At 39.0% G+C, this 27,249-nt stretch overlaps 1 protein-coding gene across 1 annotated transcript; it reads right to left on the bottom strand.

The window, feature by feature from the left end:
• Positions 1–5,128: 5,128 nt before the first annotated feature.
• LOC125256662 (natural resistance-associated macrophage protein 2-like) lies at positions 5,129–26,203 on the bottom strand. The gene is made up of 16 exons (XM_048172837.1): positions 26,180–26,203; positions 23,971–23,976; positions 23,876–23,934; positions 21,320–21,439; positions 19,923–20,042; positions 17,174–17,280; positions 15,960–16,030; positions 15,807–15,874; positions 15,571–15,726; positions 10,653–10,811; positions 10,451–10,537; positions 8,978–9,097; positions 8,748–8,897; positions 8,599–8,672; positions 6,337–6,490; positions 5,129–6,008 (listed from the first exon to the last, which is right to left on the bottom strand). Exons 4-16 carry the CDS (start codon positions 21,437–21,439, stop codon positions 5,901–5,903), a joined length of 1,494 nt encoding a protein of 497 aa, XP_048028794.1. The 5' UTR covers positions 23,876–23,934; positions 23,971–23,976; positions 26,180–26,203; the 3' UTR covers positions 5,129–5,900.
• Between the last annotated feature and the right edge of the window lie 1,046 nt (positions 26,204–27,249).

Genomic DNA, 27,249 nt, shown 5'->3' with positions numbered 1-27,249 from the left:
ACACCTTTTGATTATTATTGTTGCCTCTAGTAATTATGTGTCTGATTTTTAATTTCTCACCTATTTTGGATTCATTTTAAGCCAGACATATAGTCATTTTAAATTAGTAGTACAAAATCTTAATAGGTCAATGTAACCCTTCTTATTAAATTATTTATGATTGTGTTTCGGTAGTGACACATTTGAGGAGAGGAAAAAATATTCCAAAACTTTCTGAAAATACAATATGAGAATTAAAGCTGCAAGCAGCGATGAAAGGGCCCTCGCACCCGGGCTCACCGCCACCCGTTGGCCTCAGGAAAACAGTGAACAGTGGCCGTCATGCATTTAAGTGAGTGAATACAGGAGAATTATGCCAAAGTCATTTCAAAATGCCACATTTCCTGCGGCCAACAGGTGGCGCTTTTACCGTAACTGAATTTTGCCATGTTGATGTCTTCAGGCCAGGACTATCATTGAACACGTGAAGTTTGAAGCAGATTGGACATTGTATGCCTGAGTTACAACAACTTCCTGTTTCTTTCGTGGCGTTAATCGCATACATTAGCACTCAGCCAAGTGTTGCATGATTTAACGTGTTTCTTCGTGGCATGATGAAATGTGAATCTGGTAGTGAATTACAGTATAAAGCATGCCACTTCCTGTTGCCAGCAGGTGGCGCTATGACTAACTGAATATTATCATATAGACGTCTTTAGGCCAGGACTCTTATCACTCATGTGAAGTTTGGGGCAGATCAGACATAGTATGCCTGAGTTACAACAGTTTCCTCTTTCATGGCGAAACATCAGACTTTGTCAGGCCGCCACGGACACGCCCTTCAGCGAAAACTCAAGATCTTTGATATTTATCATCGCTAAGGTCTTAAGATTAGACTGACAACATATGATGTTGATCTGGTTAAATCTCCATGAGGAGTTAATCACAGTGTAAAACATGTCATTTCCTGTTGCCTGCAGGTGGCGCTATGACTGTAACTGAATATTGTTATGAAGATGTCTTCAGGTCAGGACTCTAATAAAGCATGTGAAGTTTGGGGCAGATCCGACATTGTATACCCGAGTTACAACAACTTCCTGTTTCATGGCGAAAACATCAAAATTTGTCAGGCCGCCACGGACACGCCCTTTGGTGAAAACTCTAGATCTTCGCAATTTAACATCGCAAAGGCCTTTAGATTAGACTGACCAAATATGACATTGATCTGATTAAATCTCTAGGAGGAGTTCGTTAAAGTACAACGTCTGGAAAATGCCAAAAACGGTGAATCAACTCAAAATATCTGACTTCCTGTTCGGTCTTGGATTTCGCTCCAAGAGACTTTTTTGTAGGTACTGGACTGATAAATGTGTGTACCGAATTTCAAAATTCAATGTGAAATGTAGCGAGAGGGGCACTACGTTAGGTGGCGCTATCGAGCCATTTTGCCCCGCCCAATTCTGAAACCCATAACAGACGTAAATTTTCACCACTTCTGACGCGTGTGCAAAGTTTCATGAGTTTTCGAGCATGTTTAGGCCCTCAAAAATGAGATTTATTCTGGAGAATAATAATAATAATAATAATAATAATAAACGGAACAATTCCAATAGGGTCCTCACACCATCGGTGCTCGGGCCCTAATTAACTGCACAATTACTAGAAATGTGTAGCTCTGAAATTATACAATTTGCATACATACACAATTTGTGGAAAAAGACATTTTTTCCAAGAAGTTTCCAACTCTGACTCTGAATCAGTTCTGCAGAATGACCCGGAGACTGTGAGTCTGAGTGGATCAGTCACTTGAGCTCAGAAACTGAGGTAACATTTTAATGCCAAACTATAGGAGCAAAAGATAAATAGTGAATATATTTTGTTACCGATATGTCCTGCTTTGATTGATTTGACTGAGTAACTGTGTGAAGCATTTTCTTCAAGACCATCAGCCCATTCTGTTCACCCAATCATGTTTCCAGCGGTGTGTGAGCGCCCTCTACTGACTGACCCAGTGGACTGGAACAGATGTCATTGTTGATCAGTTTGAGGCAGTAAATGGCAGAAGCCAGTATTTCTCAGGATGAGTTGATGTGTCCAGTGTGTCTGGATCTCCTGAAGGATCCAGTGGCCATTCCCTGTGGACACAGTATGAGCTGCGTTACAGACTGCTGGGGTCAGGAGGATCAGACGAGGGTCTACAGCTGCCCTCAGTGCAGACCACCTCCAGTGTGAGTCTCTGTAAATACAGACACACTTTTGTTCTGTGCCCAATGATTTTAACCCCAGCTTGATCTGACAGGTGTAAAAAAGGCCTTAATAATAAAAAACAAAGATATGACATCTAAAGTATGTAAGGTAGAACAACTGGATCTCTTGATGACTTGATCCATAATGATCTCTTTATATCGGTTACTCCGAATGACATCAATGAAATTCATTTTTCCGGACATTCTCATAACAAAGCAACGACTTCTACATGTAATTTTAATATCATTTTGCACTATGTTGATATATGATGTTATAAAATCATGCCAGAATAAAGATATATACATTTATTACATTTTAAGATATTTTAATCACAAATGAAATGGCTGTATTGGCCTTTGGACGGTTAAACCGAATGACCTTTTGCATCTTATCACGTAATTTACACTTTATTATGTCATTTACTATGGCCTCACCCAGCATGAAGTTTGGGTTTCCTTTTTATAGTATGTAGAATGAAATGAAATAAGCAGTGTGTGTAATCAGGATACCAAAGCGTGTCAGTGCCACAAGGCTGCTGTTGTCATTAATAAAATGAATATTCTCTGTTGATAAATCTGTTCTTGAGTGTGCATTGAGTGCTCTCCTGGACCTCACGGGTTAGAATTAAAGGTGGTGGCAGTGTAAGTTTAGCCACCAGTGCCCCCTAGTGTCGGCTGGGTGTATTACACCATCATCTCCTGCAGTTTTGTGTTAACAATGGCAAATTATTAAACCACCTGACTGTCAGTAAAACATTGAATTGAGTTACTGCCTAATTAATATATTTTAATAATATTTATATAATTACATTTAATTTAAAATTGATACATTTCATTTATTAATTTAAATACAAATTTATTTATATTGTCTCTCCATATTTTAATGTTGTATTCAAGTGATGCTAAAAAAAAAAAAAAAAAAAAAAAAAAAGGAAAAAACCCCAAAAAAACTAGAACTAGCATGAAATAAATGTTAAACAGAAATAAGAAAGCTGTAAAGTAAACTCTTGTTTGAACTCGCTTGCTCCCGCTCTTTCACGTGTCCTCTCCGCATTGGATTTTGGGAAATAGTTCCCCTCTCCACATACCCACACTTGCAGTCTTTGCACTTGACCACTTGTCTACTTGACATATTTCCTCTATTTGGTCCAAGTGTTCAAGTAGGTATGAAGACTGCAAGTGTGTACAGAACTCTTGAGTTCCCGAACATAATGCATGATGGGATACGCTTAGCCTCAAATAATACCGAAGCGCTATTTGAAATAGTGTGGGTTTAGTGTGCATTAAGGGTACTGCACTTTGGCATTTTTAAGACATGGGACAGTCTTGTACACTAATTACTTCCTGTCATGTGTGGGTATTTGGACAGGGCAAAGCTGTGATCCAGCTTCATTGTGTGTTGATATATATATATATATATATATATATATAAAATATAAGCTTCAAAGCCTCTGTGTCAAACGTTACATCACTAAGTTTGATGATATACACTGTTTGTAACCCTGTAAATACAGGTTTTAAGAGAAGACATTTGGTTTTGAGTTGTAATGACACCCGACACCCACTCACTCATGTATCAAATATATTTTGGGACAATTTCTGTTTATTTTTTCATAGTTTCAACTTTTCAGGAAAATCAAGCTATTAAGTATCCCACACTGTTAATTAAAAGGTCATTAAATCTGTTGCATGTCACATTGCAAGGCTTAAAATTTGATTACAGATATCCATTACGAACACATTTCTGTGAAACTGAAATTATACATTTAAATGGCCTTTGATTTATTTTGCATATAATTCTACAGGTCAGATTCTGTTACTTTTTTGATTACAAAATGTTTAAAAGTGCAGTTTACTGTGTAATGGCATTGAAATTATAGTTATACCATTTACATTTCAGTTACTTTAAGATAACCTTAAGGCTAACATATTCACACTAAAAGCCAAAAACTTAAATTTAGATTTCATGGGGACTTTAAATACCCAAGAGAAGATCATTAACAGAGAACAGGTGTGTAACTCAATTAGAAAAGCACCATCGGTCACTACAGAGCGCTGGGAGATCCACCAGAATCATTGAATTTGCTGCAGAATTAATAACATCTAAACAAGATCTAATGGGAAGCATTTCAATTCTGCGAAGTATTCTCTGTTATAAACTACAGTTATCAGATCAAACAGCGCTGACGTGGAAACCAGGAGAAATATTGTGCCATGAATGAACACGTTATATAAGGCTCTGCAGTGAGTAACGCTAACTGTAACCATGGTATAGTTGAATGTTTTTACATTATTCATTTCAGGGTTCATGCAAACTTTTGGGAGTGGAATTCAAGCACTTTTCAAGGACTTTTTAAAGTCCTTCAGTATTTTTCCATCACTTCAAATCTCTGAATATAATCCAATTTTAATGTTATTTTTAATGTGATGATTTGTAAACCTAAAAGTTTAAAGATGAAGGAACACTTCATGGCAAACAAACTTATTTAAAAAGACATGAAATTACCAGTATAACCAGTAGATGTGGCAGAGGAGCTCTTACTGGCTTATTAGCCATTTCCACACCCTAATATATGGGGGAAAGCAAGAAAAAGTCAAAGTCTCATGAAAAACAAAAACTTCTTCAAATTGTGTCTGAATTACACAGAAAGCAAGTAAATAATGCTCATTTTAGCTGTTGGTCAGTTCAGTGCTACATTTAATAAGAGTAGAATATTTACATTTTTCCCTATAAAAATTAGATTTTTGCATGCTACTGTTTTAAATAAAAGTTAATTTTATCTACATCTCAATTCATGCTCGAATTTCCAGCGGAAATCCACCAGTATCGATTTATTCTAAAACATTACTACAAGCTTACCTGTCACGCTGGTTGCAGGAAGGGAAACACAGACAAAGAGAAGTAATCCAAAAGTACTGGTTTAATGAATAATTCAACAGGGAGACAGACAGTCAGGTGCAACACAGGAGGAACTTAAGTAGCAAACATAACAGGGGTAATTAATGGGACACAGGTGATGCAAATGAACTAATGATGACGGTAACAGAATGATGGCGGGAAACAGAACAAAGGAACATGTGACAAATGAAAACAAACTGAAGTCCTTATGAACAGAAAGTGAAACTAAAAAGACTGTGACATTACCGTTGCGAATCGGGCAAAAATTGATTTTGGATCATTTTTAACCAAAAAAAGTTACGGACTGCAGCTTTAAAGAACACTTACATAATATTGTCAGGTACTTGCATAGGCTATATATGTATTTGCTTGTCTAGGTTAATTTGTTTAATTGAAACTTTAATTATTTTTGCCTACATTGCTGTACAATTATTGCACAATCTTGTCTGTTTGCACACAATACTGTATGTTGTGAGGTATTTTCTGTTTTAAACACATTCCATGACGATTAAAATTGTACATGCTGACAAATGAATAAAAGTCCAAAATGTACCAGCTTGAAGTTTAATGCTGAATGTTTTGTTGTGGTGTCAGACTGGTACAGTTTTTACCCCAAAGGATGGTAAAAATAATATAATGCATTTTATCTTAACATGCATTACTCATTAAGGCAAAAAGAGAGGACCATTTTAATAACAAATATGACGTCTAAAAGGTTAAAAGTTTTCCTGAAGATTAGAGAGGAAACGATCATCATGAGTCAGTCCAGACGTTCATCAGGAATCGGACTCTGGCTGTTCATTGATGAGAGCGGCTGGTGGGAACTGACCCGAGCCTCTGAAATCCAGACAGCGCAGGCCGAGAGCGATCAGACAGCGCCAGACCTGAGGACAGAGTGAAACAAGCATCATCTGACAGAAGAGCACACATAACAATGCCTCTCATCCACTAATAACGGCGTATCTATAATATGCACAGGAGAACCGCTCACCGAAAATATACAACTAATTCACAACATGCACGCTCACACATTCATTTGTCTAAAGGTGTCTAAAGCCTTTGGTAATAGTAATGCATTGTCCAATTTCAAAACTATTTTCACAGGATGAATTTTGAGTGTATGAAAGATTTCATTGCTTCGTTGATTTCACTGTCTGAATGATACCCATTTTGGAGGAAGTTTTGACTCTAATAGTGTTCAGATGATCTCACCAGATAGATGACGAAGCACAGGTAGGCGATGGAGATTAAGGCAGAGATGACGTAGAGATATATGTGCTCGAGAGCCGTCACGTACACCACCACAAAGTATATGTTGATGGCACACACCGCCACGATGAGCACACCGCCACTGATCTTCCACCCGCTGCAAACACAGAACAGAGTTCACTCCATCTGAGCCAGGAGAACAGGACAGGACTGGAACAGCATTGATCAGATCTAAATCGCAGCACCATCTACAAACCCGATTCCAAAAAAGTTGGGACACTGTACAAATTGTGAATAAAAACAGAATGCAATGATGTGGAAGTTTCAAATTTCAATATTTTATTCAGAATACAACATAGATGACATATCAAATGTTTAAACTGAGAAAATGTATCATTTTAAGGGAAAAATAAGTTGATTTTAAATTTCATGGCAAAATCTCAAAAAAGTTGGGACAAGGCCATGTTTACCACTGTGTGGCATCCCCTCTTCTTTTTATAACAGTCTGCAAACGTCTGGGGACTGAGGAGACAAGTTGCTCAAGTTTAGGAATAGGAATGTTGCCCCATTCTTGTCTAATACAGGCTTCTAGTTGCTCAACTGTCTTAGGTCTTCTTTGTTGCATCTTCCTCTTTATGATGCGCCAAATGTTTTCTATGGGTGAAAGATCTGGACTGCAGGCTGGCCATTTCAGTACCACGGATCCTTCTTCTACGCAGCCATGATGTTGTAATTGATGCAGTATGTGGTCTGGCATTGTCATGTTGGAAAATGCAAGGTCTTCCCTGAAAGAGACGACATCTGGATGGGAGCATATGTTGTTCTAGGAACTTGGATATACCTTTCAGCATTGATGGTGCCTTTCCAGATGTGTAAGCTGCCCATGCCACACGCACTCATGCAACTCCATACCATCAGAGATGCAGGCTTCTGAACTGAGCGCTGATAACAAGCTTGGGTTGTCCTTGTCCTCTTTAGTCCGGATGACATGGCGTCCCAGTTTTCCAAAAAGAACTTCAAATTTGTATTCGTCTGACCACAGAACAGTTTTCCACTTTGCCACAGTCCATTTTAAATGAGCCTTGGCCCAGAGAAAACGCCTGCGCTTCTGGATCATGTTTAGATATGGCTTCTGTTTTGACCTATAGAGTTTTAGCCGGCAACGGACGAATGGCACGGTGGATTGTGTTCACCGACAATGTTTTCTGGAAGTCTTCCTGAGCCCATGTTGTGATTTCCATTACAGTAGCATTCCTGTATGTGATGCAGTGTCGTCTAAGGGCCCGAAGATCACGGGCATCCAGTATGGTTTTCCGGCCTTGACCCTTACGCACAGAGATTGTTCCAGATTCTCTGAATCTTTGGATGATATTATGCACTGTAGATGATGATAACTTCAAACTCTTTGCAATTTTTCTCTGAGAAACTCCTTTCTGATATTGCTCCACTATTTTTCTCCGCAGCATTGGGGGAATTGGTGATCCTCTGCCCATCTTGACTTCTGAGAGACACTGCCACTCTGAGAGGCTCTTTTTATACCCAATCATGTTGCCAATTGACCTAATAAGTTGCCAATTGGTTCTCCAGCTGTTCCTTATATGTACATTTAACTTTTCCAGCCTCTTATTGCTACCTGTCCCAACTTTTTTGGAATGTGTAGCTCTCATGAAATCCAAAATGAGCCAATATTTCGCATTACATTTCAAAATGTCTCACTTTCAACATTTGATAAGTTATCTATATTCTATTGTGAATAAAATATAAGTTTATGAGATTTGTAAATTATTGCATTCCTTTTTTATTCACAATTTGTACAGTGTCCCAACTTTTTTGGAATTGGGTTTGTACTGTAACTAGTGATGGGACGTTCAGCACAGACTCTGTCACAGAGGATTTGAAGCTTGTATCAAAAAAACATCTCACTCTACTGGAGCTTGATTGGTTTTGCCATAACCACGTGATCTGTGACGTCCGGAGCTTCGTTTTCACACACAACCATGTGACTGCTTCTATTCTGATTCTAAAACTCCTTGCACAGGTGTCATTCACTTCTTTGATAAGAATAAATCATAATGCAAATAAATACTATACGACATAATACATACATACTATATGAATACTGCATACATAATACTAAATACTATGTATATAATACTATATACAGAATATAAACACCCCGCCATCTCTTGTTAAGTGTTTTTCCATTGAAACAGCATCATTATCATGTTGTTAACCGTTCAGATTTAATAGAGTATGGATACTCACAGTCCGTTGGCAAAGTCGTTCATTAGTGTCTTCAGACTGGTGAAGGTCAGGATGGGGATCAGAGCGAACGGCAGCTGTTGGAAACAGAGGAGAAGGTCAGAAGAGCTGCACACGTTCAGCAGCGGGTCTACAGCGGGTCACACACACACCAGTATGCTCTGCAGCACGTTCAGGAGGTCGTTCAAGCCGGTGAGATTCTGCACGTCCCGAAAGATGGCCACCAGAAGAGTGGGTAATATGGCGATGGAGCGCGTCAGCAACACGCGAGCGAAGCGAGACCAGCGCAGGTTCAGGAAACCCTGCGAGAAAAAACAGCTGGTACAGACGCACACTCTCTCAGGAACAAATACAGAGGAATGAAAGCTGTAGATGAACGTACCTCCATCACAAACTGACCAGAGTAGGTTCCAGTCATGGTTGAACTCTGTCCAGCTGCGAGGATCCCAATCGCCCAAATATACAGCGCCGCGGGGCCAAAAAAACAGCCCAAGACCACACCCTGCAGTCACAGGAAGACAAAAGAAACGTTCATTCATTCATTTGCACACAAAGCTCATATGAACCACGTCAATATTGGACTGAATATAACATTGCTGTGATTATTTTAATTTAAGTTGTTAAAGCAAAACATTACATTCATGCACTGGGCTTTTCATAACATTTGTTTCAGACTAGTGGAGAGAAAACATCCAAACTACACATTTAAATGTTCTTCTATTTGTGTCTGTCAGTTTCAATCTTTAAAGGCACTGAGTTAGAGTCAGAAATCTCCACTCCAGCAGCGTTACACACGCCACACTTCACAGTTTTAATCATATCTATATTCTGAAGGTTTGTTCATAAATCATTCACCTGACTTGAACAACATTATATTCCTAAACAGAGTCTGTTGAAAGTATTTTCTGATTTATATCCAAAATCCCCTCTATAAAAACCTCTAATATGTCAAGTAAATCAAGAGTTTTGAATCTGACTTTATCCAAGGGTCAGATTTATGTTCTGAAAATTTGTGCATTTGCATATTTCAGAAAACATGTCGTAAACATTTTTTGTAATTCTTAATTTAAATCAATATTAATTCGTTTAATTGTTTTCTGAAACAGCTGGGGTGTGGAGTTATTGAATATGAACTTTTGACCCACAGGTGGCGCCATCACCAAACTCCTCAGCTCATATCACGCTACCATCATGCCAAAGTGCTGCACAGACACATCCTCAGGGTGACACGGTATTTCATAAAGCTTTTGCCAGCTTTTTGCCATCATGGCAAATTAAGATGTGACGAACATTTAACTCAAATTCAAAATACCAGACAAACAATATGGACTCGTGGAAAAATGCCAAGATGGCCTGTTGGACTGACAGAAAACCATTTGTGATCACAAACAGAGATCGTATTTTGTGAATATACAGTAGTGGGCAAAAGTGATGTCCGGCTGAAGAAAATTGACATCTTCACTTATTATTACAAATATGTTAAAGATTTTGTAATCATATTGCGCAGTTGTGCTTTAAGTCAATAGTTTTATTAGTGATAATAACGCAATGAAACATGACAAATTGTGCAACAATTTTTGGACAATGCAAAAACGAACCAAACAAAGAACCAATCTTTCCTCGCCAAATTATTTTGTCAGATAAATATCTTTTATCAAGTTTACTGTTTTGTTCTTCCATAATATTTCAAATATTTAAAAAATATGAAAACTTTTCCTCGTACTTTGATGATTTAATCAAACTTGTAGGGTCATTAAAAACAAATCTCTCCTCTGGTCATCACTTTTGGACACTACTGTATTCACTGTGAAATTATTCCAAAGAATTCAGTGTAAAAAGGTTGTTTCTCTCTTACCCCTTTGTAGATGTCGACTTCGAGCGTTTCGTTGTTGGCTGGGAAGAGACCACTGTAAGGACTTCCGCTCTCATTACACTTCTGACCCTGAAGGGAAAAAGCCAATGAAGAGTTTAGGTAAACCACAATTATACATTTATACATGAATTCAAATATACCAAAATAAACATCTCTAACAGGAAGCTGATATGAAAGTGCTCACCACTTCCATGTTTGTCTTGCCATAAAAGGCCTCGGCGAAGACGGCCACCACAAAAACATTGATGAGGAAGGAGATGAAGAGCGCGATGGTGGACTCGATGAAGTTGTACTTGTTGGCCTCCTTTACCTCTCTCTTGTTGGCTCGATCGATGTCTCGTGACTGAAGCAAAGAAAAAACACCAATCAGACAAAAATCTCTTTTTGAACATTTTAAACTGAATTATCATTCAGTTTACAGAAAAGTCATAATGCAAGACAAGCGTACCGTGTATTGTTTTAAGTGGCATTCATTATGGGATTTGACTGTTTGATTCATTGTTTCAAATGGATCATATACACAAGTCTTTAGGGGGTTTCTTACTTTAGACTAGTCGATTAGTTGGTTTCAAAACTTCTGTTTAAATGACTGTCAAATGAGTCAAAACGCACGTCTGAATGGAAAAAACGGCAGTAGGCTACTCTTGAAAAACTAACAATATTGACAGTAACTAACAGTATAGTCCATTTATGATTTTATTGTTGTGTGTTGAAGCATTTTAATTAGTTAAATATTTTGAAAATATTTGTCTTTATTTTAGATATTTTATACTGCCTATTGGTGAAGTAGCATTGATCAGTGTTGACGGGGGATACATTTTATCCTCACCAGGGGAAAAATAATATAATATAATAATAATAATAAACTTTATTTTCTATAGTGTCTTTAAAGTTTGCAAAGCATTTCACAAAAATAAATAATAAAAATAACTAGAATGTACATTTCCTGAAGAAAATGTGAATGGTGCTTGCAGTGGCACAACTCGGCACACTTGATTAGCATGATGCTAACATAATTACCGTCCTGCTAGGATGTTTTTAGCAAAGATGTTAACATGATTAGCATAATGCTAGCATGATGCTAGCAAAATTACCATGTTGCTAGCATGATTTTAACAAAATGTTAATCATGTTAGCATAATGCTAGCAACATACTAACATGATTAGCATAATACTAACATGATGATAGCATGATAACCATGTTGCTAGCATGTTTTTAACAAGATGCTAACATGATTAGCATGTTTGCTAGCATGATGCTAACATGAATAGCATGCTACTAGCATTATGCTAACACAGTTAGCATGCTACTAGCATGATGCTAACACATTTTTACTAGTTTGTGTCATGTTTAAACCCTAAGCTAATCACTATTAGCATGTAGCTATTCACTGCTAACATGTGTAGCATGTTGGAAATCCAGTTTGCTAACATGAGTCAAAAGAGCCTATATGCTCTATATGATTGCTAGGGCGTGGCTTAATAGCTTCACATTGATCCTGAGACACTGATTGGTTGTCTGAGTAAAATGAGCCCACCCCCTTGTCTCTATGACATTGTGATCCAGAGTTATGTTCAATACAATATCCTTATGTAATTTCCCATAGTAGGAAAAACACAGTACTTCCTGGTTCATGAGCACGGCTTCACCATAGTATGTCTATGGGGCAACTTTGGGCAGCTCTTGCGCCCCAGGGGTACAACTTACACCCCATTTTGAGATATGGTCTGACAGAACCTGCCAGCCTCTTCAAACGTGGTAACTCACATGTTTCTACGAAATTCTCGTTAGGAGCTATGACTTGTCAAAGTTTGTCGCAATGTTAAGTCAATGGGATTTTTTCGCCTACTTTTTCGCCCGCCGGGCGAACATCGTACACCCGATCGCTTAGAAAAGTCATAGCACACCATTCCCGAATAATCTGCACGATTTGACACCTCATCCGTGGGTCTGTGACAAAAACTGCGGGACTAGTTACGCGCCGAAATTTTGTGTGGAAGAATAATAATAAGTATGCAGCAGAATAAGAATGATGCCTTGCCTTTGGCAAGCACCATTAATAATAAAAATAATGGCATTTCCCCAGAAGGGGGGGGGGGGATGCCATTATTTTGTAATTCAAACTTGTAACACTTTCCGAGAATTTTACACCAAGGTTATTAATAAATCTTCTAAGGAAGTAAATATGGGGAAGAATAATTACAAACCCACAATTCATTCAAGCACTTATATGTATATACCTGATTTATAAAGCATACAAAGACCAACAGTCCCGTGTGTGGTGTGTGCTCGTGAGTGAGTCTTTCAGTCCAGTATGTTTATGTAAAGTTTGAATCAGTCTCACTGGTAAAGCAGATAAAGCCCGTGAGCAGATTCCTACTCCGTGTCCATTTTAAATCATCAGAGGTGAGCAATCTGATCCCAAATCTGATACGCTCCATGATGAGACAGATAAAAATCCACAAAAATAGTTCGGTCAAAAGTATAGTCCACTTGTAAATGAAGTGAGCATGCAATCAACCTCTGACTCGTGACAGTGTGTTCGCTCTCTATATACTAAAAGCTTGCCCCTGTGGATGACGTGTTGTTGCACTATGTGAGGAGGACACACTCTGTATCTCGTGAGAGTTCATAGAGAGTTTACAGAGGTAAAGACCTATACAATTAAGGACAACATCCCATGAGGAAAGATATATAATGCACAACAATACAATATAAATATCCTTATGTGGCTTTGCTACAAAAAGGACAAGGCCTTCTTATCCTTTAATGGAGGCCAAAGCACACAGCAATGAAAGGGTTAAACTATAAACCAGGCGTGCCCAACCCTGTTCCTGGGGATCTACCTACCTGCAAAGTTTAGCTCCAACCCTCATAAAGCACACCTGAATCAGCCAATTAAGATCTCCAGGAGCACTTGATAATTACAGACAGGTGTGTTGAGCAGGGCTGGAGCTGAACTCTGCAGGAAGGTAATCTCCAGGAACAGGGTTGTGGAAGTCATTATGTCTGTACATTATGTTCTCAGCAATACGAGTTTGCTCTACCTGGTTTAAAAAGGCCTATGCTGCCATTTAGTGGTTATACTATGTATTAGATTAGATTTTTTTTACAACCAGAGAGCACTAATCTGCTATTTTAACTTATACTGCTTTAATTGAAATTTGTGTTTAATTCTAATATTTGTATGATTTTATATAGAAATAAACAGTGTATAATCTATTGTTTAGAACAGTGGTTCTCAAACTTTTTAGCGTGGAGTACCCCCTGAAGGGATTACCATCCTTCTGCGTACCCCCTCTCTTCCACTTCGACTGCAGTCACACCTTTTCCATTAAGGGACAATATTTGCCCCCTAAATTGATTTTCCAGTGCATATTTTTACGTTTACGAATAACTTTATAAAATAAATAATGTTTTAAATAAAAAATGTTTAATAGAGAAATATGCAATGATGGTAAAACAAAGTGATACTTTTAAATATTAAACTAAAACTGCCAGTAGGTGGCAGCAAGTCACTGTTTTTGTGAGTGAGTCATCGAGTCATTCATTCAGTAACGAAGCAAGTGGCTGTGAATGAATCATTGAATCATTGACTCTCACGATTCGTTCAAAGCCGCATTCGTGTGTTGTAGATCTGCTCTCGTTTTCGTTAGAAATATTTTTTTCATTGCAAAATAGAGTAAATACTGACAGTACTGTGTTTAAAATGTACGTTTTGTTTTTTGACCTGTTGTATAATAATGCACGTTTGCAGTCATGTGGATATTTGGGTACAATTGCATTCTTCCTCGTTATCAACATTAAATACAAGAACTCACACAAGGTATGTTTTGTATTGAAGAAAGTTTGAGTCTTAAATTGATATAAATTCACTATCTGTGTCTATATTTGTTCTTAATGCAAGTGCTAAATCCCCACTTTTACAAAGGTGCATTGTCGAGAACGGCAGTAATTTAGCGCGATTTAAGGCAGCAGATTCGGCACGCAATCTATCATATGCATGCTGCTTGTGTGGATGCAGTCATTTTAGACTGCAAAACATGAGGTAATTTGATTAAACGTAATGGATTTACGGCATTTTGCCAGTTAGAAATACATGCTCGGTTTTAATATTAATTTAAGGTATGGTAGAGTTAAATTAACTACTCCGCATTTTGTTCGCGTACCCCCTTTTGTCACCTCACGTACCCCCAGGGGTACGCGTACCCCAGTTTGAGAAACACTGGTTTAGAAGATATAACACTCTTCCTGATTCCTGATTATTTAATCCCTCGCAATGGCAACACCGTTTGAGATTTCAATATCCATTCATAATTTAGCATCTACAATGTCTTTCTTGGTATCATGTTCAGAAAGTGTGGTGTGAATCGAATGAATCCCCAAAGGAGGAGTAATTTAAAATTCAGAGCCTGATTTTTCAAAAAATCCACATTCAAACCAAAATAGCCAACTTCCTGTTGGTCAGAGTTAATGACTGTAAATTAGAAAGCTGTCCAGCTTGATGAGATCAATATATGTGCTGAGTTTGGTGACTGTAGGTAAAACTAATCCCCCACTTTTGTTGAAAGGTGGCGCTATAGATGCCCTCCTCCACGTCCGTTTCTAAGTCTTACCCATGTCTGCTGGCTGGCAACTCTGATGTGTGTCGAGTTTCATGCAATTTGAAGCAAGCCAAGAGCCTCAAAAACATCCAAAAAGATTATTTAAGTTTGATGCGTTGCCATGGTAATTGCATTTAAGATATCAAAAATCTTTTCACAGGTCTACATCTGCCCTGTTTTTACATTATACTGATGACGTTTGAAACATTTTTGAAAGTAACACTTCCTGCTGCCAGTTGGTGGCACTACGACTTTGACTCACAGTAGTCACATGTGATCGGCCTACTACAACAAACATGCAGCTGAAGTTTTATCCAAATCAATTAATGTATGCAGAAGTTATAACACACTTCCTGTTTCCCTTTTCATCCCATAAATTAATTTTAACAACACGGCCATCAAATATCCGTTCGCAATTTATCATGCTCAATTTTTTTGTGAACTATGCTTTCAAACCAATATATTTGATTTAAACAGGTCATGTGCAATTCACTTACCTTAACGAGAGCAGAATGCAGATAGATGTTATGAGGCATTATAACGGCTCCTATGATCCCGACGGCCTGCTCCAGCTCCGCTCGTCCACAGCCGCTGCAGTACGGCAGAAACATGCCCTTCAGAACCTCCCCCTGGTCCGGAGCCACACGCACATACTGCAAACAACCACAGACTGTCAAACACTGCTGTGCTTCAAGAGCCGATCTACAGAGAACATGCTGCTGCTTTACTGCACCTCGTAACCAAAGCTGAGAGCCATGACGGTGATGAGGAACCCGAAGAACGCCTCCAGCTTCCTCAGACCTGACGAGAACAAACCAGAAATTCTCATCAGAGCCAAGACACGGGTCGTTCTTCTCATTCTCACACTGCTTTAGTGCTGACGTACCGTACTTGTCCAAAAACAGGAACACAAAAGTGTCGATGATGGTTATCAGCACTCCACCCCACAGAGGAATCCTGAAGAACAAAAAAGCTTTCTAAGGATCATCTCCATTTCTTCACATGCTGAATGAACTCAAATGGCAAACATTAAAACTATCAGGGTTCTCCTCTCTATCTTGTCTCTGCTCAATGTGTCTTTGTTTGTGTTGTGCTTGAGCACATGGCTCTCCCAAACCCAGAGTTCTCCTCGTATCCCCAGCTGAGAGTGAGGAACAGGGTGGTGGAGCGATACAAAAAACTGTCGAGGTAACTATAGGTGAGTCGGCTGTGTATATATACAGTATAAACCTCCTCTGGAGCAGATTTGATAGACCATTTGAACATGCTCCTCCCAAACTTTGTTTATAAAACATCATTTGTTGAGATTGTCACTTGAGACGCAGACATGCTGACAATTAGCTGAACATATACTAGTTTAATTAGTGACACTTAGCCTACATTTTAAAATCTTTATTTGAATATGGCAACATGGTACCTCATTCTACAATATTTCTATGATTAAATCGACAGAGACTCCTCCCCATCAGCCAATCACTGTGGGCATAGTTAGTAAGCGTGATGACATCATCCATAGCAACGAGGTCAACCCCCCCCCCTCACTCGTATCTTAAGACTTCTCTCTATTCCTTAGTTAAAGTTGGTCTCAGCAGCTTTGTGAATAGAAAACTCTTAACTAAGAACTTTTACTGAGAACTCTTAGTGGTAAAAAAATGTTTTGTGAATATGGCCCCTGATTTACTACAGCTTTTCTCAGAGGAAAACTGGGTTTGTGCTCTTAAGTTATTCTAAACAAAGAAGTCAGTTTGTTAAAAAAAAATCACAATGTCCACATTGTCCACAACCCAATTGTTTCTCTCTTTATGACAGAGATAGACATGAAACAAAGAGTGTGTTGGTGAATAGACAGTGTGCACAATAATATCAGTGATATATTTCACATATCTGCCACAGATGTGCCGTTAAACCTAGAAAACTCTTCCACTTAAAAACAGTAAAGATCTCATCTCTGCATGTTGAAGATGAAGATGCGACATGAAAAGATTAACATGAGCCTTTTAGATGAACATTTCTCCCATTGAATCTGGTGCCACATCAGTTTGCGTTAAAAATGTTTGAATAGTTTGATCTGTCGAACAGTGTTTGGTCATGATGATGTACCTGCCGACCGACAGCAGATTGAGGGCGATGGCGGAGCCGATGACCTCCTGCATGTCAGAGCCAATAATGGCCAGCTCCACCGTAATCCACAGGATGAATCGCGGCACCTGCACACCACAGGAACAGGAAACACTTCACCACAGATCAACATCCCACAACACTTCAGTTAAACATATACAGTTATGTCATGATCACCAGTTGGAGTGCCCTGGTTGGTCACTAGAGGGCACTCCAACCCGGACTGTTCCTCACCACACTTTTGGACTGCATTTCCCATAACCCACTTCCCGGACTCATTATCCCGTTCATTGCACCCAGCTGTTTTGTGTTTGTTCATTAGTGTCTGTCTATTTATACCTGGTTTGTTTCTGCTTTTGTTAGGTTGGTTTCATTTACGGTCACCGATTTCACTGTTTGTTTTCTTTGTTTTCTGTTGACTGCTCTGTGGATTTTTGACCCCTGCCTGTCTGATTACGTCTTGGATTACCCATTAAAGCTGCTTATGGATCTTACCTTCTTGTCTCTGTGCCTTACGTGACAGAAACCAACCTCATGCCTAGATCCAGCAGCAAGAGATTCTGGCCAGCGGCTAGCCCAAGGGGAAGTCAGAGCGGTCCCCTGGATCTGACTACACTTCTCCAGAGAGGTATGGAGGTGCGGGCATTCACTCAGAGGTTTTGGTCACGGGCGGAGAGGTTAAATCTCCCTGATGCGGTCCTCAAGGACATATTCAACAATTGTCTCGATGATCCTCTGCCGCAGTGGGAGATGAAGCTGGTTGGGAGGTTAAATTTCTGGAATTTCGCCAATTACCTGTATCTGCATAAGGGGCAGATTCGATTACCTCCAGCACCCACCCCAGCCCGTGAGTCCACTCCAGAACCTGCTCCAGCCCGTAAGTCCATTCCAACCAGTGAGCACGCTCCAGCCCGTGAGTCCGCTCCAGCCCATGAGTCAGCAGTCAGCAATCAGCCAGAACTCCAGACCTGCTGGTACCCACCTGGTCAGTTCCTCCAGCACCGCCCTGGCACTCAGCCAGGACTCCGACCTCACTAGAGCCCCCATGGTCTGTTCCTCCGGATCCCCCCTGGCCTTCAGTCGGGGACTCTGGACCTGGCCCGCCGTCCCTCCCCCTGGTCCTCCTCTGGACCACCTCCCTCCTGAGAGTTTTGTTTTGTGTTTGGTCAGGTGGAGCGTCCATTGAGAGGGGGTACTGTCATGATCACCAGTTGGAGTGCCCTGGTTGGTCACTAGAGGGCACTCCAACCCGGACTGTTCCTCACCACACTTTTGGACTGCATTTCCCATAACCCACTTCCCGGACTCATTATCCCGTTCATTGCACCCAGCTGTTTTGTGTTTGTTCATTAGTGTCTGTCTATTTATACCTGGTTTGTTTCTGCTTTTGTTAGGTTGGTTTCATTTACGGTCACCGATTTCACTGTTTGTTTTCTTTGTTTTCTGTTGACTGCTCTGTGGATTTTTGACCCCTGCCTGTCTGATTACGTCTTGGATTACCCATTAAAGCTGCTTATGGATCTTACCTTCTTGTCTCTGTGCCTTACGTGACAAGTTATGCACTATTAAAGTTGAACACTCAAAGTCAAAGTCAATCCACACAGACAACATCAAGCTCCGCCCTACATTTGTTCTTGTTTGAGAAGCCGTTTCAATCGGATATACGACATAATACTGAAGACCAGTACAAATTCTGTTTCATATGCTGAACTTAATATTTATTTTCAAACATTTGTTTACACATTTCTACATTTTAATCTGGACTAAAACATGCTAGATATGATATCTGAATATGTTCTGATTCTTTATTATTGTTCTTTTGCTCTTTAATCTGTTTGAAATGTTTACTTTATAAACATTTATATACTTTTTGTATACTTTGTAAACATTTGATTATTTTGTGTATTGTTTTATTGCACAAATGTTCTAATTTCTTTCCCCCTGGTTTCACAGACAAGGCTTACAGTAAGTCTAGTCCCAAACTAAACTGCATATATGAGCTGTTTTAACCAAGAGCAACTTGTACTGACGTATCAGTGCCATTGGTTTGTCTTAAAGGGTTAGTTCAAAGAGTGTGTTGTGACTTTAGTGGTTCAAGGAAGAAGCACCGCACTGTGTTTACTATGTCAACAGCGAAGACAAGAAATTGTTGAATAAAGTCATTATTTTTGTTTCGTTTTGCACACAAAGTATTTTAGTTGCTTAATAACATTAAGATTGAACCACTGCAGCCTTTTTTCAACAATGTCTTTACTACCTTTCTGGGCCTTGAAATTGGTTATGACACTGCTGTGTATATGCAGGTCAGAAATCTCAGAGATTTAATCAAAAATATCTTATTTTGTGTTCTGAAGATGAATGAAGGTCTTACAGGTGTGGAACGACATGAGGGAGAGTAATTAATGACAGAAATGTCATTTTTGGGTGAACTAACCCTTTAAGATGCACACCAGTAAAGTTTTTTTCTAAGTCACGTTTATAAAAGCTACTCAAATGTCCTAACTGAGCTAATGACTAATCCTGGCTTAATCTAAGCCCTGTTTGTGGGCCTGTTATATAAAAAATTATTAAACTTGATCTTAAGAGGACAATGCTTACATTTCTGCATACCATGATAGAAGCTTTAGCAATTATTATGGTATGAAAATGATATAGTCACATGCCTAAAGAGCAGAATTTTAGAAAGCAATCATCTGAAGCACATGTATGTTGGTCTTGCTGATGAACGTACCTTGGGGTAATGGCTGTAGCAGACCTCGGCCAGGTGCATCCCTGTGACGACACCGAGGCGCGCGGCCAGACGCTGCAGCAGGAGCCCGATGATGGTGGAGGCCAGCAGAACCCAGAGCAGCTGAGGGACAGACATTACATTACATTATCCTTACATTATTTTTCTAAAAATTTCCTTAAAGGTACAATATGTAATATTTTCTATCCACTAGAGGTTGCTAGAGGCCTATATAAAACAAAGGCGTAGCTTGATGACGCCAAGTTTGAGCGCGGAATCTTGGGACATGTGGTCTTCACATCACAGCCGGTGGAAAACAATTGGGATAGGACACGGGAAGAAATCATGTTCATGGATGCGATTATTAACGTTACTGTAGTGTGAAGCAGAGCAGGAGCGAGTGTTGTGGAGCTGAACGAGGAGCTGGAGCGATTGATCAACACACGCCTCACGAGCAGCGGGACTTTTATTATGACACAGTCGCCGGCGCCGCTGCCGCTTTTCCGGTCATGAGTATGAGGTAACGCAGCTCTGTTTATCATATTAGATACATTTGAGAGTGTTGAAAATGATGTTATAACGTTACTCTGTGCGTTCGCTCGGCGGCTGCTGTGAGACACTGTTACACACTGCAGTAAGATAGATCGATTTTACAATATCAGATTAAATGCTGGATGATTGTGTTGATAAATGCATGCAATTAATTTTAACGTATTGTATGATGGAGAAAATGCTGTATTACTGTTACTAAAAATAAAGCTGCATCTGATTATACTATGTTAGCTACTTCACAAAATAGTGTTTTTCTCTGAGGCATGGTAAAGCATGAGACTCGCAAAAATCAAGAAAATTAGATTTAAACAATAAGACTAAACGTGTTGAGCTACATAACAATAATTAGTTTATAAATATATCAAAACAGTTGTTCCCTTGTCTATTAAAACATGTAAATATTAAAGCGTCTTTGGTGTTTCCATGGTTTCTTCAAAATAAAACCAGAAACTGAGGGTAACGCGGGTATGACGCCATTGACAGGCGATTTTTGTAGTGATATGATCACAGCATGTCCTGAAAAGTGTTTCCTGCACTATTGAGAGTCTACAGCATGAAACATACAGCGGAAACTGTATTTATGGCATTTATGACACCTCTACAAGGTCACCAAGAAGTGTGTGTAAACACCTTGTAAAAGAAGTACAATATGCATTTCTGATTTGATATATCTGTCCTGTTGAAATCTGAAATGATTTGTGTTTACACATTTGGGAAAACAAGAACTCTCTGTGTTGCTAATGTTTGATCTACAGGAATGAAAGATCTCAGAGCATCAGAAATGACCATCGTGTTATTCAGATGTAATAAGCACAACTGCAGAGGCTGTACATGAAATCTGGACTCACCTTAAATCCTGCTATAGCCCCACACTGAAGGTCCGACTCGATGTTCCCAGGGTCCAGATACGCAATGCTCATCAGAAAACCCGGTCCAGTGAAGGCCCAAAGTTTACGAAAGCTAAACATCTAGAGAGAGGGAGAGTTCAACATAGCGATCCATTAGCATTCACATTCATCTCAATCTGGACTCCAAAACATTCTTGAGCTGTAAAAGCCATTACCTGTAACTGCAGGAAAATGTAAGCATGACAACACTAGCTATCCCAGTGTGCATATCCATCCTTAATAGTATGTGAGATTAAAATAAGAGTGTCACAAAGCATAGTATTTTGAAAAGAGTATGCCAAAAGTCTCTGGATGGTCTACTATTTCTGATAGATTTTCGAAGTGTGGATCCGTGCACACTATAACGGCTAATATTGTTATATTTCATCTGTAATAACAATGTGGACTTTTATAAAGATCTGTTTGGTCATTAACTTTTCATCATTCTGCATTAATATGAGGAGAGTTCTCTGCATGAAAGACCGGCGATCATCGTCCTGCTGCATTTCTCTCAGGTACGGTAGGAAATTAAATTACATGTGGTAGATTTAAGATGATTGACAGGCCAGTTTACGGTGCCAGGATGTGTGTAAGGATGCAAAGATGCAATTGTATGATGTGATAGAGTGTCCCAAAGCTTGTCTACTCTTTTCAAAAGTATGTAGTTTTTCTTTACAAAAAGAGTGCATACTTTCAGGGCATAGTATAAGTAGGCGAATTGGGGCACAGCATGTGTTTCCAAACACTATTTCAGGATATTGCATGAAAAAACACTGGATGGAAATGCCAAGATGCACATAAATTCAAAACAAACAAACAAAAAATTGTATGCGCTCAATTGAGGTGGATAATTTTTTCCAACTAATAAGATGTGCGCATAAACTCTGATGGAAACACATTTACCAAAACAAAATCCTCAATTCGCAACAAAAACCTCATGTGACTTTGCCTCATCAGAGGCTGTGATTGGATAACTGGACTAACCAGCGGACCAATGGCATCGCAGCATCTCAAATGTTGGTTTGGTGGTTCTGAATCACCTGAGTCAAAGTCTGTCATCAGAATGATTTGATTTAAGCGTCTCACGATTGTGTTCCCAAACACCAGCATCCAAACGCAAGAGAACATGACGCCGTTTATTGTGTTTCGTCTGACGCTCTGAGATGAAACTCATTTCTGATGGAGGAAAAAAGAGCCCGAGTGAAGCAACTTCCATTTTTATTACTGATATTTTGCGCCAGTTTCCCAGGAAGTGGCAATTTTGTTCTCTTGAACACATGGGATGGAAACGCTGCTTTATTCACAAATGTTTTATGCCATATTCCAGTTTTGTGCATCCGTTAAATTCACAGCTTTTTTTCCATCTGTCACTAGTGCATCTCCTGAGCTGACGTCACATATAAGGGCTGTTATGCTTGTGTGGAAATGGGCTTTGTTTCCCTGCATTTTGCTTTCACTTCGCCACTATCCTGATACAGGAAATAAGTCCCTAAACAAGGTCACATGATTGCTGTTGCTTCAGTAAATGCTGATCTGAGTCAGATTCGTATCCCTCTGAAGAACACATGACGAGTGTCCAGAGTTATGCTGTTTTCACAACACTTCCCATTTGTCTTTATTTTTCCACTTGTTTATTCAGAATCTGTTCCTCTTGAAGAAACTAAGATGTTTTGAGTTTTGAGACCAATTCATGAGGAAGAATGTAGCAGTTATAAACCACAATCTGGCAAAGGAGTGTGTTCTTATCCATTACCCATCACACACACGTGACTGATAACAGATCCCTCATCAAACTACACTGCCATCATCTCTTCCTCTTTACTACTGCTTACAGCACCAAATCAACATGAATGAACATCAGAAGGAATGTTGAAAGATTCAGAACAACTTACTGAAATGAATCTTGTCTCATATAATCCATCAATCAGTGTTTCAACCGGGGAAAGACGTTAGGCTGGAGGGCAATGACACATCACATCACGTTTCACAAGTCCACAAGTCCACAAGTACAGACAAGAACGCATATTGAGAAACGGCGATTGGTTATGCAGCACGTTTGAGCTTCCAGAAGAGGTTTGTTCTTGTGCGTCATTCAGATTCTGCATATGTTCGCTGATCAAATGTTTACATGTCAGTGAAAGCCTACATTAAACCTGTTCATCATAAAAATCGACAGAGTCAGAAAATGTGGACTAGAGAACATAGAAGGTGGATAATAAATGTTGTCATAGAATTATTTCATATATGCATTTGTTATAAATAATAAAAACTGTTAAATGCCCAGAACGAACGATGGAAAGTTGGCTTATTGTAAAAGAATTAAGGTCTTCTCAGGTCCATTCGGTACAAGCACATTTATTTAAAATTACCCAAGACCCGAGGCTGCTAATATCAGACCCGACCCGTGTCTGAGGCACTTGACAACGTTTTGAACCCGAACCCGCTAGGGTTGGACCTTATGGTTTCGGATGGAAGTCCTCTGAAGACCTCTAATCCACAACGCTCTGCTTCAGCTACCTTTGCCGTGTCATCATCCGGGATGGGAACCCTCTCATCGAAGTACGTCGAGATGGGCTGGTCCTGCGGAGACACCGGAGTGTAGAGGGCAGGCTCCCGCTCTGAAACAAACACACATCACACGCTTCACTGCCACACTTACAGCACAGATTAGATAAAGACACACTTTATAGCGGTTCAGAATGACTGATCCTTGAGACATGGCAGAAACACTCACGCTTCAGTCACATGAGCCTCGGATGAGGTTTTCAACACATGAACTCAAATTAAGACAAAAATTGCCCAGAAAGCAAACACTTATTTTAGTGTTGGGGGTAATGCATTACAAGTAATCGGAATCAGAAAGAGCTTTATTTCTAACTGTGCTTACACACACACAAGGAATTTGTCCTGGTACTGAAGCTTCCAGTGCACATAAGAAACATAGTAATACATTTTAAGAATAAAACATAAAGACACAGGTTTACCCTGGTGAAAAAAGTACATTTCTATAATATACTTAAAGTGCTTTATTTTCATGCACTAATTTAAAAAATGTATTTAGATACCACTTATAGTACATTTGAACCCATAGTGTACTACAGCGGTAGCTAAATATATTTTTTTAATACAGGGATAGTATATTAAAAGTACATTTTAGTTCATATTTCATGATGTCTCAAAATAGCACAGTTGTTGAGTACACTTAGATGTTCTTAAGATTATCTTAAGCAGTACTAAAGAAGAATTTTTAGTACATTAAAGGTACAATATGTAATAATTTTGTCCACTAGAGGTCGCCAGAGGTCTATTCAGAACAAAGGCGTAGTTTGATGACACCAAGTTTGAGCACAGAATCTTGGGACATGTGGTCTTCACATCAACAGACTGTGCAAAAGAATACGGATTGGACTCAGGCAGAAATCATGTTCATGGATGCGATTATTAACGTTACTGTAGTGTGAAGCAGAGCAGGAGCGAGTGTTGTGGAGCTGAACGAGGAGCTGGAGCGATTGATCAACACACGCCTCACGAGCAGCGGGACTTTTATTATGACACAGTCGCCGGCGCCGCTTCCGCTTTTCCGGTCATGAGTATGAGGTAACGCAGCTCTGTTTATCATATTAGATACATTTAAGAGAAGGTTCTGTGGGAAGGCTCTGGTGTGGCAGCTTTGGCATGAAGATGCTCTGGCATGGTGGTCATCTTGTGAAGAGACTCAGGCATGGAAGGCATGACGTGAACAGTCTCTGGCTGGGCAGGCATAACGTGAAGAAACTCTGGCTTGGCTCTGACTCTGTTATAGCGGCCATCTTGTCAGAAGACACAGGTGTTGTGGCCATCTTGTGTAAAGACAGGAATAGCAGGCCTGAAATGAACACTCCTGCTCTGTATCTGGTTAATAATCTCATCCATTGATTTCTGTCCCGTCCCGGTTCTTTTCCACTGTGAGGTGAAGTATCCTGACAACACTCACTCCTGAAAAATTACATACTCTGCTAGGGGCAGTCATACTACGATTTTATATAGGTAAAGAAGTAACGTTAATAATCTCATCCATGACATTTTAATATTAAAACTTTTTTGGAATGATGAATTTAAAAAATTTCTGTCATATATGTGGTGGGAGGTTGTTAAAGCCGTCAGAATTATTAGGCCGGCACATTTTACCAATTCCAATTCTTTTCCACCGGCTGTGAGGTGAAGAGTTTTCTTTTAACAAAAAAGAGATTTAATTTCAAAAATTATTAAATACCAAGATTCCGTGCTTGACCAAGGGACAGCAAAAAACTGAGTGTCAAAATAATTAAGAATTAAGGTGAAGAATTAATCATCAAGCTACGCCTTTAGACGAACTCTAGGTGCGAAAAATTACATACTGCGGCTGAAGTGTTTTAAAGCATCTAACAATAGGACTCCTATGGACCAGCACCACATCCTCTTGTACCACGGAGAATTTATCTAAATTAGATTTGATCATTTATCGATTTTATATAGGTAAAGAATGGAACAATAAAATTATGGATGTTTCTATTTTACCTGTATTTCACAACACTAGGTTTTCAGTTCATCATTTGATATTAGTTGTGGAAAATTTGGAGACTAAAGGGTTCCTATGAATATGAAAACAATTTCAAAGCCAAATTATTTTTGGCATTTTAATATTAAATTATTACAGGATGCTTTATTTTGTGAAAATTGTAATTTTTTTTTTTGTAAAATTCTTGGGAAAAAAATATTCAGAAAATAGCCTAATAATTCTGCACTCCCTGTGACTGTCAAAATTATAGAATTCTGCTTCTATTGAAAGCAAAAATGTCTCACCTTCCGGCACATCCCCATTCCGTTCAGTCTTTTGAAGGACAGAAAACACAGACACATCAAAATGCACACAAAGTGCATATATGAATACAAATTTATTTTGTAAATTTGTATTATTCACTGTTTTATTTGGTATAAAAAGGCAAAATAACACATTTGGCATTAAACTGCCGTGAACACATACGAAAATTAAATATACTCTGATTTTTTTTTTTTTTTTTTTTTTGAATAGGCGACTTTTGTATAACAATAATTTTACTACAAATCATAAAAAGTGTTATCAAAACCAGTTAATTTTTACATGGTTAACTACAATAACCATTTTGTTTTATTTGTAGTAAAACCATGGTTCATTTTTATAAGAGAGGTAAAAAAAAATATTTCGAGCTATATGCGTGTTATAAAAGCTGCTTTGTGCAGTTATCAAGGAAAGGCTTTATTTCTGCTGTCCAGCGCCACCTACTGTCAGAGAGTGTAGGCAAGGCAATTTTATTTATTTAACACATTTCTCAATGGTAACAAAGTGCTTAAAAAGGAAACAAATACATAAGAATAAAAATAGAATGCATAAAAATAAAAACAAAAATAAAAACAGAATACCACACTGGATGGAAGATCACATTTTACATTTTCATTCAGCCCGTTGCTGTTTTTTGCAGACCAATGTGAAAATCGGCAGTTCTTTTCTATTCTTTTCTTTTCTTATTCAAGGGATTACATAAATGCTTACAGAATACCTCCGAGATTCTAAGGCTACATAATTCTCCGCACACACACCTTACATCAATTTGGGAATAGTAACAGTAAAGAAAAAGACAATTGAAGGATGTTATTAAGGATAAAACAATAGAAAGTTAGAACCTGATGCCTTTTACTGATGCCTTTTTATCTGAGTCCGTTTCACATGCCTTTGGTCTGAGGCATTTCGTTCAATGCCTAATGCACGAGACCTGACACGGGTTTTTCCTGAGACCTGAAGCCTTTCACAGGCGCAATGCCTTTTCGTTGTAGCTGAGGTGTGAGGAAGTCCTAAAAGTACAGTACACCTCTTTTACGTAGTAATTAGAGAAGCA

This window comes from Megalobrama amblycephala, linkage group LG21 (assembly GCF_018812025.1).
Source record: "Megalobrama amblycephala isolate DHTTF-2021 linkage group LG21, ASM1881202v1, whole genome shotgun sequence".
NCBI lineage: Eukaryota > Metazoa > Chordata > Actinopteri > Cypriniformes > Xenocyprididae > Megalobrama > Megalobrama amblycephala.
The sequence above is the reverse complement of the archived record's forward strand: the minus strand, read 5'-3'. Positions and strand labels throughout refer to the sequence as shown.

Coding starts and splice junctions, on each gene's coding strand:
- LOC125256662 (XM_048172837.1), bottom strand. CDS start 21,439: ATGTTTAGCTTTCGTAAACTTTGGGCCTTCACTGGACCGGGTTTTCTG. Junction 17,281..19,922: donor GCTACAGCCATTACCCCAAG/GTACGTTCATCA, acceptor TGTGGTGTGCAG/GTGCCGCGATTCATCCTGTG. Junction 8,898..8,977: donor CTGGTCAGTTTGTGATGGAG/GTACGTTCATCT, acceptor TTTTTCTCGCAG/GGTTTCCTGAACCTGCGCTG.